General features: G+C 45.5%; 1 protein-coding gene across 1 annotated transcript in view; it reads left to right on the top strand.

The window, feature by feature from the left end:
- Positions 1-2,593: 2,593 nt before the first annotated feature.
- The window catches only part of VILL (villin like), a 24,824-nt gene continuing 9,842 nt past the window's right edge, over positions 2,594-17,575 (top strand). The window contains exons 1-11 of the mRNA XM_082046146.1: positions 2,594-3,493; positions 4,789-4,863; positions 6,953-7,149; positions 8,991-9,099; positions 9,410-9,520; positions 11,500-11,699; positions 11,787-11,865; positions 13,092-13,190; positions 15,471-15,624; positions 16,647-16,747; positions 17,391-17,560. Of these exons, the coding sequence (XP_081902272.1) occupies positions 3,323-3,493; positions 4,789-4,863; positions 6,953-7,149; positions 8,991-9,099; positions 9,410-9,520; positions 11,500-11,699; positions 11,787-11,865; positions 13,092-13,190; positions 15,471-15,624; positions 16,647-16,747; positions 17,391-17,560 (1,466 nt within the window). The 5' untranslated portion in view covers positions 2,594-3,322. The remainder of the gene's footprint in view (positions 3,494-4,788; positions 4,864-6,952; positions 7,150-8,990; positions 9,100-9,409; positions 9,521-11,499; positions 11,700-11,786; positions 11,866-13,091; positions 13,191-15,470; positions 15,625-16,646; positions 16,748-17,390; positions 17,561-17,575) is intronic.

Genomic DNA, 17,575 nt, shown 5'->3' with positions numbered 1-17,575 from the left:
TGCCGAGACCCAGCAGCAGCATTTTCTCTTTGCAGTTTAATTTATAGTATCTTAACCAAGTGTGGTGACCCAGCAGAGAACCTCCAAGCCAGAAGTTAACTTTGCTATGCCGTGGTCACCTCTCAACCCACATGCATGGTGTGAACTTGTCTCCTCTTTCCATGGTTGCAAAAGTCCCTGGAAATGGTGGAAATAGAGTAGCTGGCCCTGGAGGTGGAAATTTATTCATATTACTAACACAGAGGCAAAGAGGGGAGCTACAGCTGCTTTGGTGTCTCTCTTCCCCCTTCAGAGGTAAAGTTGTGTCTGTGTACTAGGAAACAAATGTCCATTCCCATAACCAGGTTTCTTTCTGGTGGATTCCTGCCCCAGAGGCAGTTGCCTTACACTTCTTGCCAATTTGTGTTTCACCTAGTCCTGGACAAAAGTGGTTTGATTGAGACAGGAACTGACCCTGACATCTCTGTTCAAACCCCACAGTGAACCCAAGCCTCTTAACGTCCCATTTTTTCCTTCTTAAATTAGAAAAGTTTCTGCCTTTCCTGATTTCAGCACAGATGGGAGGCTTTCACTCCATAAATATTGGATTTTGTGTCTGGGCAGAAGCTGAATTATGGGATCATCTGATTAAAAACGCACATTAAATCATTAATGAAATGAGCTGTCTGATTATATAAGTAATATTCCTATTATTTCTAACTTGGCCACCAGCTGAAAGGAGACGGAAAGACCAAAGAAACAGCCAACCTTGTCTGTGCTTCATGCACCCCCTGCCCCACCCGAGCTTAATGACTAAGGAGGAAGGGAGGGGCAGGATTTCCCAGAAAAGTTGGGACCAGCACTAATGGGCAGGTTTCAGATGGAGAAAAGAGCTCCAGGAGCAGAGGAGATCCAAGATCCCTGGTTTGAGACTGAGGTTTGGGTGGGAATCATTAGAGCGCTGCTGTGTTTCAAAAGGTTTTGTCCAACGCGTCCGTCTGCGCTCAGACGAATCTCAGCATCCTTTGGGTTAACTTTTGGGATGGGAGATGCTGGGAGAAGCGGGGAGCCAGCTGTGCCTCACATCTGTCCAGCTGCCGGTTTCCTACGCTGTTAGCAGGCAAGCAAGATGCCTGCTGCTTTCCATAGGGAGCAGTGTCAGTTGTGCTAAAAAACTTCACCCCTCCTGAATTCTCCCTTGCATGTAAACATCTTTATTGGCTTTGTTTTCAGGTTGTTCCTGCTTTGATGCTGGAAGAAAAATAAATTAAAAATATAAGTGAGAGAAGGAGGCTTCACTTGGGTTATTTTCTTTGATAGGGACCTTTTAAATGCTATATTAAAATAAAGGAAAGGTCTTTGGTTAAAGACATGAATTGGGAGCTTGATTTTGGCCTCAGTCCCTGATAGCCCTGGTCTTCATGACAGGTGAGCCAGGACCTCATTCAGAGAAGTGTCTAGCTCCTCTGTAGACGCTGAAATATCTTCCTGGATCTGGCTTTTAATCTCTCTGTATATCAATTACCTTTCTGAGAACTGAGATGAAAACTGTGGGTTTTTTTCCTCCTTGCCCTTTGTCCTCTTGCCTAGAAGCTATCTGGAGGACCTGAGCGGGAGATGAAGGTTGCTGGATGTGCTCCTGGTGGGTACCTGAGGCCACACGGACCCATTTTTCCACAGTCCTTCAGATGTGTCTGTGCTCAGGAAGGAGTGAGCATGTCTGACTCCTGCTACTGGGCACTGCCAGGCTGCAAAGAGGTCTTGATGCTCTGCTCAAAACACTCTGGGAAGTACCTGCATCTTTCTACTGACTGTACAAGGAGCCAGGGTCTGGCAGCTCTGGGCTGTGGGAGAACTGGACGGACCGATGTTCCTGCCTAGAATTGCAATTTTTTTGCTCTTAGTGTGCAAACTCTTTGGGAGAATGACCGTCACTTCTTAAGACTTTATGGTTCCAAGTGCAGCACATCTCTCCAAGCTCTCATAACACGAGCAATAAACAAGCCTTCTGGCAGAGGATTACCTGTCTTCATTCCTTTCCTCCATCAGAAGAAGCTTATTCCATGGCTTCGTACCATATATTTTATTTTTTGTCATCGTGGCTCGGTTGTTGTGCCAAGCAGTTGAGGAGCACAGGAGAGGCCATGGCCTACAATCAGCGCAGCCTTTTCATCTGGAGACAGAGAAGAAAACGCAGTCAAATGAATTGTTTTTATCGTAGTACAATCGTTCAGTCTGTCACAAGCAAATGCAAATCAGGGGAGCGCCCTGGCCAAGCGCACGAATGCAAAACACAGAAATCAGTGACTCGTCTTTTCTTTCGAAGCTGGGCCTTGATTTGTGAGCAGGATTGACTCATATGGGAAAGGCCGATATGGGTCTTGCCCCTACACAAAGACAACCTGTCCCAAGGCTGCTCCACCAGAGCAAAGCTGATCAGGAGGCACCTGCCATGTCCCACAGGCCAACCAGCAATTCTAGGATATAATTCAGTGTTTTCATGTACATTGTTTTAGGGGTTGATTTGTTTTAGGAGGTTCAACTTAAACAAGATGGGTTCAGAAGTTGCTTCTTGAGCAAAACCTCAGCTATCCAAGCAGTAGGAAGATGGAATGTAGCTAAGGGTATTCCTTTTTTCAAGAAAAAAGCTGGGAAGTATGATAGAGGATGGATGCGAGATTTTTAGCTGTCAGAGGGGCAGCTGGAGATATGAAAGACATAAAAAATGTCCCTAGATACCTTTGCATGGACAACAGAAACCTACCTCTTCCCTATACAGGCAAGCAGAGCCTAGGGAGATGTTCAGCTATGTGTAAAGTAGGCACTGGAGTCATCGGTTGGATCACTCCCTATGCTCTGCTGACTGTTGACTGTGTCTCCATTGACCTTTATGGAGCTGAGAGCCTGGTGCGCTGCACCGAAATACCTTGCAGGTTAATTTAGTCCTGAATCTCCTCCTGATGTGGAAGGGCTTCATTCCTCAGGCTCTCAGTGCCCCAGGGTGGCTACTCCATGAGGTCATGTGTGTCCAGGGTCACTATTGTCCCTGCCACCCCTCATGCCATGGTGGGAACAAAGCAGTACTGATGTCAGGTCCAGCATCCCAGCAAATCCTTTCTATCTATTCAAACAGAGGAAAAATAATCCCACACCAGAAGAACTGTCTCCTGTTCAGTCTTTGCTGCGCTGTCATCCCACACTTTGGCCCCTCATGAGCATAGATACCCTGGAAATGGGGGTTCATCCCACCTTACTGTTGATAACTACAACTGTTTCCTCTTCATAGTCATCAGAAGGACAGCAACACTTCAAGGTGTGGATTATCTGGATTAAACCTCCACTGATGGTAAAAGGAACGCAGCTGACTAGCACACTTACTGTCCTATCCAATTATATAGTTATTTTGTTTTTTCTTCGTCTTTTTCCTTCTAGCTCAGACTGCAGGATGACAGACGGTGACACCAATCTCCCAACTATCGAGAGAAAGCTGGGACTGCAGATATGGGTCATAGAGGTATGACAAGAGGCGATGATGGCATATGTCCTCTGCTCGTGTGTATGGCGGGGTGCATATGTTTCAAGAAAAAGACATTATTGAAGTAATCTGGGTGGAAAAAGATGGATACAGTGGAAACCAGGAGACCCAACTTCTTTTGATGCAATTTTCAACATACTATCGCTTTGGTTTCCTGCTCTGTAAAACAGGCATGATATTGACTAAGGAAACATGAATTTGCTAGGACTGAAGCTGTTCCTCCAGCACTGGAGGCTTTCTCTCCCCCTCCAGGAACCAATGCAAGGCTGCTTTAGCACAGCAGAAATTAATTCCCTGTTTCACCAAGAAGAGGGGTTACGCATAGGTCATCATAGTCTGTACCAGCAGCTTCCATGGGAAACACACCCATTTTTGCAGCAAAGGTATCCCATGGAGTCTAGTTGCACTTCATCCTTGTCTTTCCTACTCCGGTTGATGGGTCATTGCAAGGAGAGATATTGCAGCCTGCGAGGTCACCTTCTGCTTGTGGTGGTGTTTGATTTTGGTTCAGAGCCAGGCTGTGCTCAATTCTGTCCTTTTCTGGCCCAATTAGCCAAGAACATTCCCCCACAATGAGAGGTGGCTTAGAATGAGGTCCAGAATCCACTCCGGGGAGGGTGGGAAGGGGCTCCAACATGTGTCTCCAAGTGCTGGTGGCTCTCTACAGGTCCCAGCTATGTTTCAAAAATCAGAGGGTATTTGCTTTTCCATTTCTCTCCGAAGCACTGTACTAAGCTTGTTTCCAGAGGATCTGTAATTAGAAACGTGTCAGTTCACAAGGGTCAGGCTGGTATGCTGGGAAACAAGTCAGGCCACCAGAAGAATGTATGTCCCCAATTCCAGGGAACCACAGAACCAGATCAAGCCCAGGACCTGCTCGTGTCCTGATGGGTACTGAGTAAAAACCATGCCCCAAAACTAAATATGGGGTGATATGTGCTCACTCTGCTGGGAAATCCCCTACACATGCAAACTCTGGAGCATTTCAACCTGACCACTAAGTCTTCTTGCTCTAGACCTACAGGACTGCAGATGGAGAAGAAGAGTAAAAAATACTTGTCAATCTGACCAAGCAGCCCTATCATTTACCCCTTCTCACCCCTTAGTAATTTTGGGATTTCCCCCAGAAGTGGCTTTTCCAGCTTATGAGCACAGCCCTCTCTAAACTCTGATTGTCACCTTAACATTTCATGCACCCCAGCTGTCCTGTTTCACACCCACAAACTTCTGGCTCTGAAGTTCTAGTGATGACCCAAACCCTCATTTTCTTACAGAATATGAAGATGGTTCCTGTACCTGAAAAGGCTTATGGGACTTTTTTTGAAGGAGACTGTTACATAGTTCTGCATGTAAGTAAGGACAACAAACATTGGTCATTTTGGTAGGCAACTGGTTCACCCCTTTCATTTTGTTTGGCTGTCTTGACCCTGTACTGTCACTGGCGAGAGCAGCACATGCTGTGGGTGAACGTAGTTGTTAGTGTGTGTTCACCATCTAATCACATACATGAATTTAACATGGCTCTTGTGAAAACACTGTGTGTTTAGTAAATCAGAAGTCCAGAGGAACCATTAACTTAGTAGTTCACCGAAATGATTCATCTTCTAATCAACTGAGTAGTGTCCAGACATGGCAAAATGGCCAGTACATTCCTGGCAAATTAAATCAGGGCCCACATTTGCATGGCTTACGGGAATCTTTTGGGGGTGTGAGAGCTGATTGACTGGAGGGTCTCCTTTTCAGCAGATGATGTGGGTTATGGAGGTCTGCCATTTACTCTGTGTTACACAAGCATCAGGGAGGCTCTGCAGCCTTTCTCATGTCCCCATTAGGACACTTCATCTGTCCCTCCCAAATTTGGTCCAGACCCACTTGCAACCAGCTGAACCCACACTAGCCAGAAGCATGAGGAACTTCTGAGAACCAGCTCTACTATATGGGCTGTACAAAATACCTCATGTTCCTGAGGCTCTGTGGGAAGAAGAGGCGTTCCACTCACCTCCCAGACTTCCTTCCAGAACTCTTCATCTGCGTAGAGCAAACCGGGCCTCATTGCCATCAAACAATGTCCGTATGGTGGAAACCAGAAGCATTTCCCAGTTTCTGGGTCTGAGTGATCCCTCCTGCAAACACCTCCATCAATCAAGAGGCAGCAAAGCCTCCACTATCCCACAACCAAATGCCCATCCACTATACATCATGCTGAGAAAGTAGGTTGGGAGAGCGATGCAGAATGAGTTTCATTCTCTAATTCTCCGTGCACATGCCTTTATGCTGCCTTTTGAGTGCTGAATCGATTGGAAGCAGCTACCCAAAGACATGCTTAGAGCAGAATATGAGCGTCCTTGCAAGGAGGTGACTATAGAGTATAGATTTTGATGCTCACAGACTCAGCATGTGTTGCAAAAGGTTCCCCAGGTAGAAAAGCCCTTAATCAGCCCACAAGTCCCTTTTCCCCCTGCAGGCAGGAGGGTAAAAATATTCATCTTTGCATTCTATGTCTTGACTGGAGGCTCTCCGAACAGAGAGAGCCCACAGGACAACGTGACTTTGATCTTCTTCAATAGCAGTGTATTAAATTGAGCGATTTTGCAACAAATTAATTAGCTGTGCCTGGAGGAACCGAGCTGTGTTTTATTCAAGTTCTTTTGGTGTGTTTCGCTGTGGTATCATTGCACAAAGCAAATAAACAGAACTTAGTGTCAAATCCAATTTATAAAACAAGCTTTCATTACCTTTCCCAGGTGTCCATGATAGGATTTAACACAGTAGGTGCTGAAAAATAACAGGCACAACTCACAGAACGATAAGCACACCTGTTCCCAGATCGCTTGCCTCCTTTTTCTAGGCTATTGGGTTTTTCTGTAATAAGATGAATCACAGCATGCGCACACAGGCTCAGCTTCATTTGGAGTGATGTCTGTTTTGCAAGTCAGCAGGAATTCGGAGGCAGTTTGTGTTCCTGTGTACTGTGAGATGAGAAGGAGAACAAGAAAGAAAGGATAGTATCTCCAGGCAAATAAATAGCAGTGTACATTACATTTAAAAAGGTGATCTGCGAGAAGAGTCTCCTTTGAGTTTTGATACCAAACTCTACAAAAGTAGGACAGGTTGAATGCGTTATTTTTTGTAATTGTGAGGTGCTCGCTTTTCCTGAATAGCAAGACCTATAAAAGCATATCAGACAGAAACACGTTTCAGTGCAATAAGTATATAAGACCCATAAATTCTTTCATGAATTAGGTCCCTGGCTCCAAGTTGATCTCCCAGGGAACACCCTAAAGCTCCGTCCTATCTCCCCTTGTCCAGAGCTTGGACAGGCTTGGAAAGGGCTCCGTGGTCTCTTGGTTTTGAGAGGTCTTGCTGCCCAGAGATATTATTTGAAACACTCATATAAGCTGTTTCTTCATCCTGACTCGTCTTTCCCACCTCTTCCAGACCAAAAGAACCTCTCGCGGCTCCGCTGTAGATTTGCATTACTGGATTGGCAAGGACTCATCTCAGGATGAGCAAGGTGCCGCGGCCATGTATGTCACCCAGCTGGACAACGCGCTCAGAGGGAACCCCGTGCAGCACCGGGAAGCGCAGGGACACGAGTCTGAGACCTTCCAAAGCTATTTCCGCAATGGCATTATGTGAGTAGCGTAAAACACCCTGCAACGAGGAGGGTTGTGCTCCTTGGGATTATCTCTCTGCTTCTCTACATCCCAGAGCCATCAATATTTCAAATATCTGAAAAGAACATGGGTCAGCACTGAAGTTGGTGAAAATTCAGAAGAAGAATTTCCCATTTTGAAAAAATCAGTTGTAAGCATTGGGACTGGAACCATGCCGTTCTCTTCTACTGGTCATTTTCCCAGTTATTTGCTGTAATTGCATCTTAACCTCCCTTTTGTTCACCCTGGGGTTTTCCTTCTTCTCCTCCACACACTTTAGATTGATTTGCCCACTCAGAGCACTTCAGACTAATATCCACCTTGAAAAGAAGTGCTGATTTGGCTCACACTGGGAATAATATTCCCGTAGTGGAAGGAAAGTTTGACTCTGAGCTTCTACCATCTAAAAGATACTGTGGAATCCAGTCCTGAGGTCTTGGCTCACTTTGGGTCTTTGGAAGGTGACTCCAATAGCTGTCCTCCAGGAGGACCTTCCCTGACAATAAACAGCCTGGCTCTTAAACAGCTGAAGAAAATTCAAATGAAAACCCATCCTTGGTCAATGCCCTTTATCCCACTCTGGCTTTTATACCTCTGTATTGTGCATCTCTACAACCTCTCATGAGTTTCCTCAGGACTTTTGTGGGACACAAAAGTGCTTTTATCCTCATCTTGTAGATGAGTAAGGGATAATGAAGGACTAAAATTCAGACCTTGGAAACCATACAGGTTTAGATGTCTATTTGGAAATATATCTGCTCCTGAAATCAATGTGAGTTAGACTTGGTTTAAACCACATCCCTAAGGTCAAGCAGGAAGTCTGAGGCAGAATGAGAAATTAAAGCAGGCTCTTTCCACACCTTGACAGGTGGACTAATCACCAGAACATCCATCTGTGGATAAGTTAAACTGGGCCAAACAAGTCTGAAGTACTGTGAATTGCTCACATGCCTGACCACATTTGCTGGTCTCTTCTAAGCTATGATAAAATACATGGCAAAAACTCTAAGAGTCTCAGTATTTGTCTCTTTTTCCCATAAATGGCAATTATATGAGCTTTGCATCTGTTTTCTAAAATGGTCTCAGATATGTGGAAGTGGGTTGGACTTGCCCAAAAACCATTAAAAAGGCACTGGAACTTCCTTGGGGGACTGTGTCCTCTTGTGATGTGATTGCACCTTCCTTAAGTTGCACAGAAAGGAGGGAATGTCATCGTGCAGTCCAACAATACAGTGCTAGCAGCAGCTATTGCGAAGTCTGTGTTCAAGGACAGAAGGACAACAAAATTGGTAGATTAAATTTGAAAGAAAGACGGTGTCCTGAACCCCTTTGCCATTTTGTTCTGCTTATCACAACAATTTCATAGCTATGTTTAATATAATAAGTATTTTGAACAAAAATAGATTTTAACAAGAAGTCTATTCTCTGCAAAATATGTTTCATATTTTAATTAAATGTTTATGGAGTATTTCAATTCTGAGATGCCACTGCCATGGGTATGGGATTTTCAGTTTGGTAGTTATGTTTCCATTGCCATCCCTGACCTGCCTGTTCATCTACACAACTTCTCCCAAGATGCACAGCAGCAACACAGCACCCACAACAGGTGGAGGGACACCATGAGTAGTCATGGTCTGAGCAGGAGCCATCAACAGTAGAGTGAGTCAACATACCAGCCTCGATGCTCCCTTTCTAGGACTTTGAGATTATATTGGCTCCAGATTTTTTAGTTGCCACCAAAAGCTGGAGATGTTCTCAGAGCATAGAGGGGAAGGTATTTTCTAACCAGTTCTAACTCTTGATTCCCTGCTACACAACAGCTACAAGAAGGGAGGAGTGGCTTCGGGATTTAGGCATGTGGAGACTAATATGTACAACATCAAGCGTCTTCTTCATGTCAAGGGGAAGAAGCACGTGTCAGCCACAGAGGTAATTAGAAGACCCCCTCTTCTTATGGATAATCTCTCTTTCCTCTCCTTCTACACCCATTTCTCACCAGTTTGCCTGCTTGATAGCTCATCTCTGTTCAAGGACCTCTACTACAGGACAGTTTTCAAGATGTCCCTTGGGGTTTTGAAACCATTGGGCTCAGTGAATAGCTGAGTGCTAGAAAAATGAGCATGTCATTGAAGACCAGTTGCTATATCCCTAAGGGCAAGTTCACAATGGCTGCGACTTGTCCCCTGTAGCTCTTGTTGTCCTCCCCAGTTTGCCAAACACTTTCATTTCCTTATGACAGGTAGCGCTTTCCTGGGACAGTTTCAATAAGGGCGATGTTTTCTTGCTGGACCTTGGGAAAGTGCTGATTCAGTGGAATGGACCCAACTGCAGCATTGCTGAGAAATCCAGGGTGAGTACAGGCAAAAGCCACCTAGTTTACCAGCAGTGTATTCTGATGCCTGGAAAAACAAAACAAGAAACAAAACAAAACAAAACAAAATAGAGAAACAGTGCTCAATGTTTGCACAGTGAAAATCTCAGTAAAACCAGCAACACAAAGATGAGCCGATAAGATAATTGCAAATCTTCTACTTGCCGATCTGCTGGTATTGGAGGACCAGCAGAATGCTTTGCTCACGTTCAGACCTGGCCTCAGCTTGAGTTTCATGGGCGGCTGTTGGCACACAGAACCATTTTGGATGGAAGAGACCCTCAAGATCATCGAGCCCAATCATAACCTAAATCTAGCACTAAACCATGTCCCTAAGACCCATATCTAAATGTCTCTTAAACCCCTCCAGGGATGGTGACTCCACCACTGCCCTGGGCAGCCTGTTCCAATGCCCAACAACCCTTTCCATGAAGTAACTTTTCCTAATATCCAATCTGAACCTTCCCTGGTGCAACTTGAGGCCATTTCACTTGCTACCTGGGAGAACAGACCAACACCCTCCATGCTACGACCTCCTTTCAGGTAGTTGTAGAAAGCAAGAAAGTCTCCCCTCAGCCTCCTCCAGGCTAAACAGCCCCAGGTCCCTCAGCCGCTCCCATCACACTTGTGCTCCAGACCCTTCACCAGCTCCGTTCCCTTCTCTGAACAATCTCCAGCACATTGATGTCTTTCCTGTAGTGAGAGACCCATCACATCACTAGCTCTGCCTCCAAAAAGGCATCCAGCTCCTTCTGGGGAGGTCCATATCCATCCTTCGGTGCCCTGTAGTTTGCATGACATAGGACTACAAAGCCAGCAACAGCACTAAGTCTGGCTGCAGTAATTGCAGCGTCACAGGGAATTCCAGTTTGGTCAGTATAACACAAGTAGGAACACGTAACCCAAGTGTCAATAGGTCATATCCATAGCTCTTAAGGCACTTTGCAAAGGGTAATTATCCTTATTTTACTAAGAGGGGAACTGAGATACAGAGAAGTAATAAAGCAAGATACATTAATGGGTCATCAGCAAAGTTGGTGGCCAAACTTGTAGCCAGGCATTATACACATTAAAAGGCAGGTGGGTCTGCTCTTCACATGGTGTCACCTGATAAGGTAGGAGCAGGGGAAGCTTCACAGGGAAGATTTTCCAGGACATAACGGCCAGAGGAGAAGATCCAACAGAAACTGGATAAGAGACAAATAAACCGTCAGGACACAGAGGAGGGGGAACCAGTAGAGGGATGGCTGCTGTGAGGAATAGGCCATGGTTCATCTCAGACCTGGCAATCAAGCAGGTCATCTCCTAAGTCTGACAAAGAGGGGCCCCTTTCAAAGCTATTGCGGTAAGAGTCATGGAAAATTAATTCAGTGGGAAATGGAGATTTCGGCCTAATTAGTTGCTTGGCATTTCACACTGCTTTTTTCACAGAAAACATCCAAGTTTTTTGAATACGTGAAACATTTAAATGTAAAATGTCACCACAGGACACTCAGGGTCCTGCAGCTCTGAAGCATCCAGCCTCATTTTCCTCAGCATGTGTGCATCTCTCTCCCAGACCATCACAAGATGGTTGGACCTGCTTATGTACAGTCACACATGAGCAATGCCTGTTGTGGCTACCACACGCCTGTGCTGTGCAGGAGCAAGCACTAGTAGAAACTGTAACATGCAATATTTTCCTGAGAATTAGTTAATAAACAGGCAGTAGGGGAGATTCAGGCTAGACATGAGGAAGAAATTTTTTACACTGTGGTGAGAGCCTGGCCCAGGTTGGCCAGAGAGTTGGTGGATGAACCATCCCTGGAGACATCCCAGGCCAGGCTGGACGGGGCTCTGAGCAACCTGAGCTGGTGAAGATGTCCCTGCTCATGGCAGGGGTGGCACTGGAGGAGCTTTGGAGGCCCCTTCCAACCCAAACTATTCTGTGATTCTATGATCTGCTGATCCTTGTGCAGGGTCTGGCGCTGGCTCGCAGCATCAGGGACAGCGAAAGAGGCGGCCGTGCTCAAATCGGCATCATTGACAACGAGAAAGACTCCCCGGACCTCATGCAGATCATGAAGATGGTGCTGGGTGAGAGGCGCGGGGAGCTCCGAGAGGCCATCCCAGATGCGAAAGCAGATGAGCTGCAGAAAGCAAATGTCCGGCTCTACCAGTAAGTCTGGGGATGGGCTCCAAACCCTCTCCTTTTTTACGGCAAGTGCTATGAAGCCTGACTCTGTTCGATGACTCTGTTTTTCAGTGTCTATGAGAAGGACAACGACCTGGTGGTACAGGAGATAGCTACCCGGCCCCTGACACAGGATCTGCTCCAGCACGAGGTGAGAGAAAACCATCAAACCTTACAGCGAGAAAAGGATGCTGTGGCTTGCTTTATTTTCAGCTGAGCACCTGTTTCAATGGGATACCCCATTTCCTGAAAATTACCAGCCCTTCCGTTATTCAATTTTATCATGCGTCCTCTGAAAACAGGACAGCTTATCCCTACTACAACCTCGGTGGACAGAGGTAGTTGGTGTGTTGAAGCTGCTTTAATGAGAGATGGCAAATTGACCATCTCAGCCAAGGATGATAATAGCTTGGCAATCTGAGTCAAGGAGAGCTGGGGGCCAGGAAGAAATTCCAGACAGCAATAAGGCTCCTTAGTACCTGATGTTTGGGAGTAGCCCTTCATCTGCAAAATTAAGAACAAATAAGTATATAATCATGAAGATCTCTTACATACCCTCTGCTCAAAGTCTTTAAGAAAACAGAGGCTTTCCTAGTATCCCTCTAGCTAAAATTTGGCAGAGAATTTCTCATCCTTAATTCTCTGCAGTGCAAACCAGCCTATTCCAAACCAGTGTTGTGCTGCAAGGCTCCAGCTCCCTTATTCACCCTGGTGTCAGCCTTGTTAAATCTCAGTCTCCTTTTACAGGGATATGAAGCTTTTGCTTTCGTTGTCAAAGTTCATTTTGAAAAATGAGAAACCTTTGGTCACACAGTGGGTTGTCAGTTTGGAGCACCAGTTCTGTGCAGTGGAGACATGCAGAATATGTCCAGCTTGGGCTTTTCCTGCTCCTTTAGTAGCAGATTTGGCATAAATGAGCACCACTGTCAGCAGTGCTGAAGCACAGCATGTTGTGGATGGTATTTCAGCACACACTTTTCCTGGAGCCTTTTGGAGCTGGTGTTTCCGCTGGTTTGGGAACATCTCTCATGAGATGGTAATGGCCAGTTTTGAACAACGTCTAAGAAAAATACATATTTTAACTCATTACAGTTAGAGGGCAGCTGCATGGGTCAGGTGTCCTCACAAACTCAACGTAACCATGAACTCCTATGCTTGTAGGGTTGATGATAGTTGTACTCCATTTATGGACTACAGTAAAACCATCCTCTGTTGCCCCTGTTAATGGTTGAACCAACATTAAAGCTCTTCGAGGCAAGGAAGTGAGATCTACATCTAATTCTAAATCTTGAAGAAGGATCCACCCTGAGTAGCCTACAAATGAGGACCTTTGCCTGTGCAGAGCTTTTTACATCTGCTTTTTCTGTTTCACCTCAGGACTGCTACATTTTAGACCAAGGCGGTTTTAAGATTTATGTCTGGAGAGGGAAAGCCTCCAGCCTGGAAGAGAAAAAAGCAGCCTTCACTCGAGCCGTGGTGAGTTGTAATATAGTGCAAATAATGTCGTGGGAGGCTAAGTGCTAATCTATATCTGACCACTAATTACAATCAAGTATAGGTCTTGAGGAGCTGGCCTGTGAAATAACAGAGAGAGAAGTTAAATGTCTAAGGGAGGCGCTGATGGCGCAGACACAAAATTGTTAGTCACCACATTGCACTGGAACTAAGACCTGACAATAAAACTGAGAATAAATTGGTTAAACAAGAGAAAGTATAAAAGAAAATACTTTGTTACACAGTAGATGATGGACTTCTGGAATTTATTGATTCAAGAGATGGTGGAGGCAGAGAGGATCAGCATGATTAAGATGGGAATAGACAAATTAATGATCAACAGTCCCATAAACGGATATTAAAGAGGCTCTTATATCCTCTCTAACATCCATGACTCAATATTTTGGATGCTGGGGAGAGTGAAGGGAGCCACCAAGCTCACGTGTGCTCAATAAACAGCATCTCTTAGTGCCACTGTCCCAGGCAGCATGGACCACTGCTCTGACCCTGAAAGGCATCTCTTGTGTTCCCAACCAAGAGCAACACCTTGGGCAGGTCAGTGGGGAACTTGACTACTTGGGGTCTATGGAAAAAGCCAGATGTTTTATGTAGGTGCTACAGGCCTCAACCCCAAGTCCATTACATGCAACAAATCTTCACAACGCTGATAAGTCTGGACTCAGTTCTAGACCTAAATTTGAAGATGGTACAGGGCTCTTCCACTGGGTAGAAAGAGATCTGTTATTAACTCTTACAAACTCAGATCAGCCAACCTGAGGCGATCCCAGGGCTCATGTTAAGGTAGCGCACACCAGCACAGTGCCCTGGCACCTGTGCGACTCCTCCAGATGAGCTGCCATGCAGTTATTTTCTGGCAGAGCATGTCTCAACACTTCCTTTCAGAAAAAATAAGTAGCCTCGAGGGAGCCTGAGCAAGGCATTTGTTTGGATTTTTTTTTACAAGTTGACGTGTTGAAGTGAATGCTACAAGGAAACTTAGCTTTTCATTCAACTGTTCACTTATGCGAAGACCATAAACAGCCTCATCTTCAATGAGATCTTACTTGGAGATACTGAAGTTCAGTGGCCTCGCTTTCAATAAGGTCTTAACTGGAGTCACTCAGCTTCAATACCAGTTGCACCTATTGTCTGGCAGAAGAAAAGCTTAGACAAACTTTGCCTTAAAACTTACCTTGCAGTCTTCTATGCTCCTTTCACAAGCTTAATTCAGATGCTTTTTAGTAGGCGATCAGCTCTGCAAATCCTGGCCCTGAGCTACGCATGCAGAACAAAAGATATCTCTGTATTTCAATGTGGCAGGTGGGAGGAATGGGAAGACCATCTGCTCTGCTTTTCCCTGGGGGCAGTGTGTGGCTGCAGTATTTACAGCAGAAGATGGATGCTCAGAAGCCCTCAATCAGGCTCCTTCCCCAAACCACTGCTGTCAGCACTGTTACCTCCAGGTCATCCTGAAGCCTGCTGAGATAAATACAAGAGCAGTTCTCGAAAACAGAACAATGACTTTGGCATTGTGGCAGAACACAGATCATTTTCTTCCCTCTCATACTGTATCAAGCAACTCTGTTGAAGTAGGCTTTTAGCTCAATAGTAGCTCTATTGCAAATAAATGATTTGGTTTTAGGGAGAAAACAAAATAATAAACCCCAGAGATTTGTGAGAGTTTAGTCCCTTCAGAACACACATCATGCTCTGGGATGCCTCCATCCCTTCCCTACCTTGTCATTCAGGCTCTCTATCATGCTATAGGGAGGACAGTCTTGCTGTATTAGAGACGCACAAAAAGTTTGGAGGAAAGCAAAGAACTAAACTAGTCTCTTGAGCCACGGACACACCCCATCACTCCTCCCTCCCCTCCACTCCTAGATCCATCACCAGAAGCCATCTATGGAGCTGTCTGAGATAGGGGAGAAGGCTTGTCACTAGGTCCAATGAGTGAGATTTCCTTCAAGACTAAGGTACCATGCAGAGATTAAGTTTAGGATGTGATCCTGGTAACCAGTCTCTAGGAATAGGTTTCAGTCCCCTAAACACATAAATAAACACGGATACAAGAGTGAGAGCTTGTAGACACCTCTGTTTGTAAGTCTGAATGCAAGTCTAGGGGTGAATTCTGCCCTTGACCATGTCACTGTGTTTAGTGGGGGACGTTCACTCTTTGGGCTGGTTCAGGTCCACAGCTTTCTTCTCATGTCTCTCAAATCTCAGCGTGTTCCCACTAATGTCATTTTTCAACCCCACTAGGGTTTTATCCAAGCCAAAGGGTATCCTTCATCCACCAACATTGAAGTCATGAATGATGGAGCAGAGTCAGCCATGTTTAAACAGCTCTTCCAGAGGTGGACAGAAAAGGATGAAACACAAGGACTGGGCAAAATCTACACTACTGGCAAAATTGGTGAGTGTGTTTGCCCTGGATTTGGCTTGGTGACCTGTGCTAAGCAGCTGCTGAGGGAACATCGTTCACATCAACTATCTCCTGCCTTCAGTATCTTGAAAATCTTGTGCGCATTCTTCTCATGCCTTGTATTTTCCACCTTCTTCAGTAGAAGCAAAGGATTTGGGAACTGAACAACTTTCAGAACTGCTGAGGCTTCTTATACAAACCAAACTGCCCTTTATTCCAAATGTAAATGTTGGCAAAGACCTCTCTCATCTGAAAAACTGTGTGCAAAATTTCACACTTGCAGACCTTCCTAATTTTCTTTATAAAAGGCTAATGCTGAACCTGATAAGGACATGTTGAACAACATTCTTCTTTCATTTACACTGGCATCCACCCAAGACCCTCCTGACGTCAATGGAATTATTCTGTATTTACTGCGGGTGTAAACGGTGCCTCAAATTATCATGCTGCTGAAGTGACTATTACAATGTATTAACCCCAAAGAGTAAAAAATAGCAAAGGGAGAGGACTCGTTGACAAATGATGTCAACGGGATGGTGACAGAGATGCTCAATAATAGCCTGAGAGCCGCAAATCTCTTTCCCTTGCAAGTTCTTTCTTTTCTCTGCATCTCTGTCTCTCTCTATGCTGTCCATAAATACTCTCTTTGTCATGAGCTGGAGAAGTGTAGCCATTTTATTTCTGAAAGTGACATTTTAGAAAGAGGGGAATATGTATAGACTTGGAAAACAATTATGTCAGAAGACAATTAATGTTTTTACCAGGCAGTCATCACTGGAACACACTATATGGCCAGTTGCCAACCTGTAACAGGTCAACGCTGGAGTGTATGACCTCTTGCATATTCCAAAATCAACACTGGCTTACAGGTGGCAAGACTGGCATCTTACAACCATGGACCATGTTTTTCTCACATGTATAACAGTTCTGTGTGTGCCTGGGGGTGATGCAGAGGATTGGTATGTTATTGTGCATTCACTGGGTTCTTGTTTTTATTCTGCCCTTGCATGCAGCCAAGGTGGAGCAGGTGAAGTTTGACACCACTCAGCTCCACGCCAGACCAGAGCTCGCTGCTGAGCAGAGAATGGTAGATGATGCCTCCGGGGAGATAGAGGTGAGGGAACTTCTTTTGCTGACACAGGATGCAATAACCAGCGTGTTTCCAAACATCTCTGCCTTTTCACACACAGCAGCTGTAGGGAGCTGTGAAGGAGGTGCCCACCTACCCTCCCCAAGGAACCATGGCTGAAGCCAGAGCAAAGTGCTTGAGAACTCTCCCTAATGCAGTAGTTGCAGTAGCTCAGGGCGTTTCTTCTCCAACCCATGACCAGTGGAGCAAAGCAGTCACCAAGATGACCCCTCTTCTGCCATGAGTGTGGGTCATGAGACTGAAACACCCTTCTCACACCATCTCCCAGTTAGGTCCATATCAACCAAACTTGTACAAAGCAGAGGCCCCTCTCCCATTCTTGTGGCCTCTCATGGAAGATGGAGCTGGTTGAGAGAGGGACTGTAGGGCTAAGAGGGACATGGAGGCTGCTCCTCCTTGAGGGCCACCAACTACTGAAAGTCCATTAATGGCACATGTATTGTGACAGTCCTGACTTTGCCATCAAGCACTTAATCAAGCTGGGGGGAACATAGGCTGGCATCCAGGAGAGAAAGAAAGTGTTATCTTTCCAATCAAAGACCTGAATTTTAGTGGTCTGTCTTCATGTTGACTCCACTGCTGCTCACCAAGATGTTTCTTTCATTAGGTGTGGAGGATTGAGGACCTGAAAATGCAGCCAGTGAATCCCAAGACATATGGGCAGTTCTACGGGGGTGATTGCTACCTGGTCCTGTACACCTACCAGAGATCAGGCAGGCCTCACTATGTCCTCTACATGTGGCAGGTAGGTCAAACCGAAGCAGAAGAGACTCTGCTGTGTCTCCTAGAAGC

Source organism: Streptopelia decaocto (assembly GCF_964273445.1).
Source record: "Streptopelia decaocto genome assembly, chromosome: 2".
In the NCBI taxonomy this organism is placed as follows: Eukaryota; Metazoa; Chordata; class Aves; order Columbiformes; family Columbidae; genus Streptopelia; species Streptopelia decaocto.
This window is presented reverse-complemented; position numbering and strand designations above follow the sequence as displayed.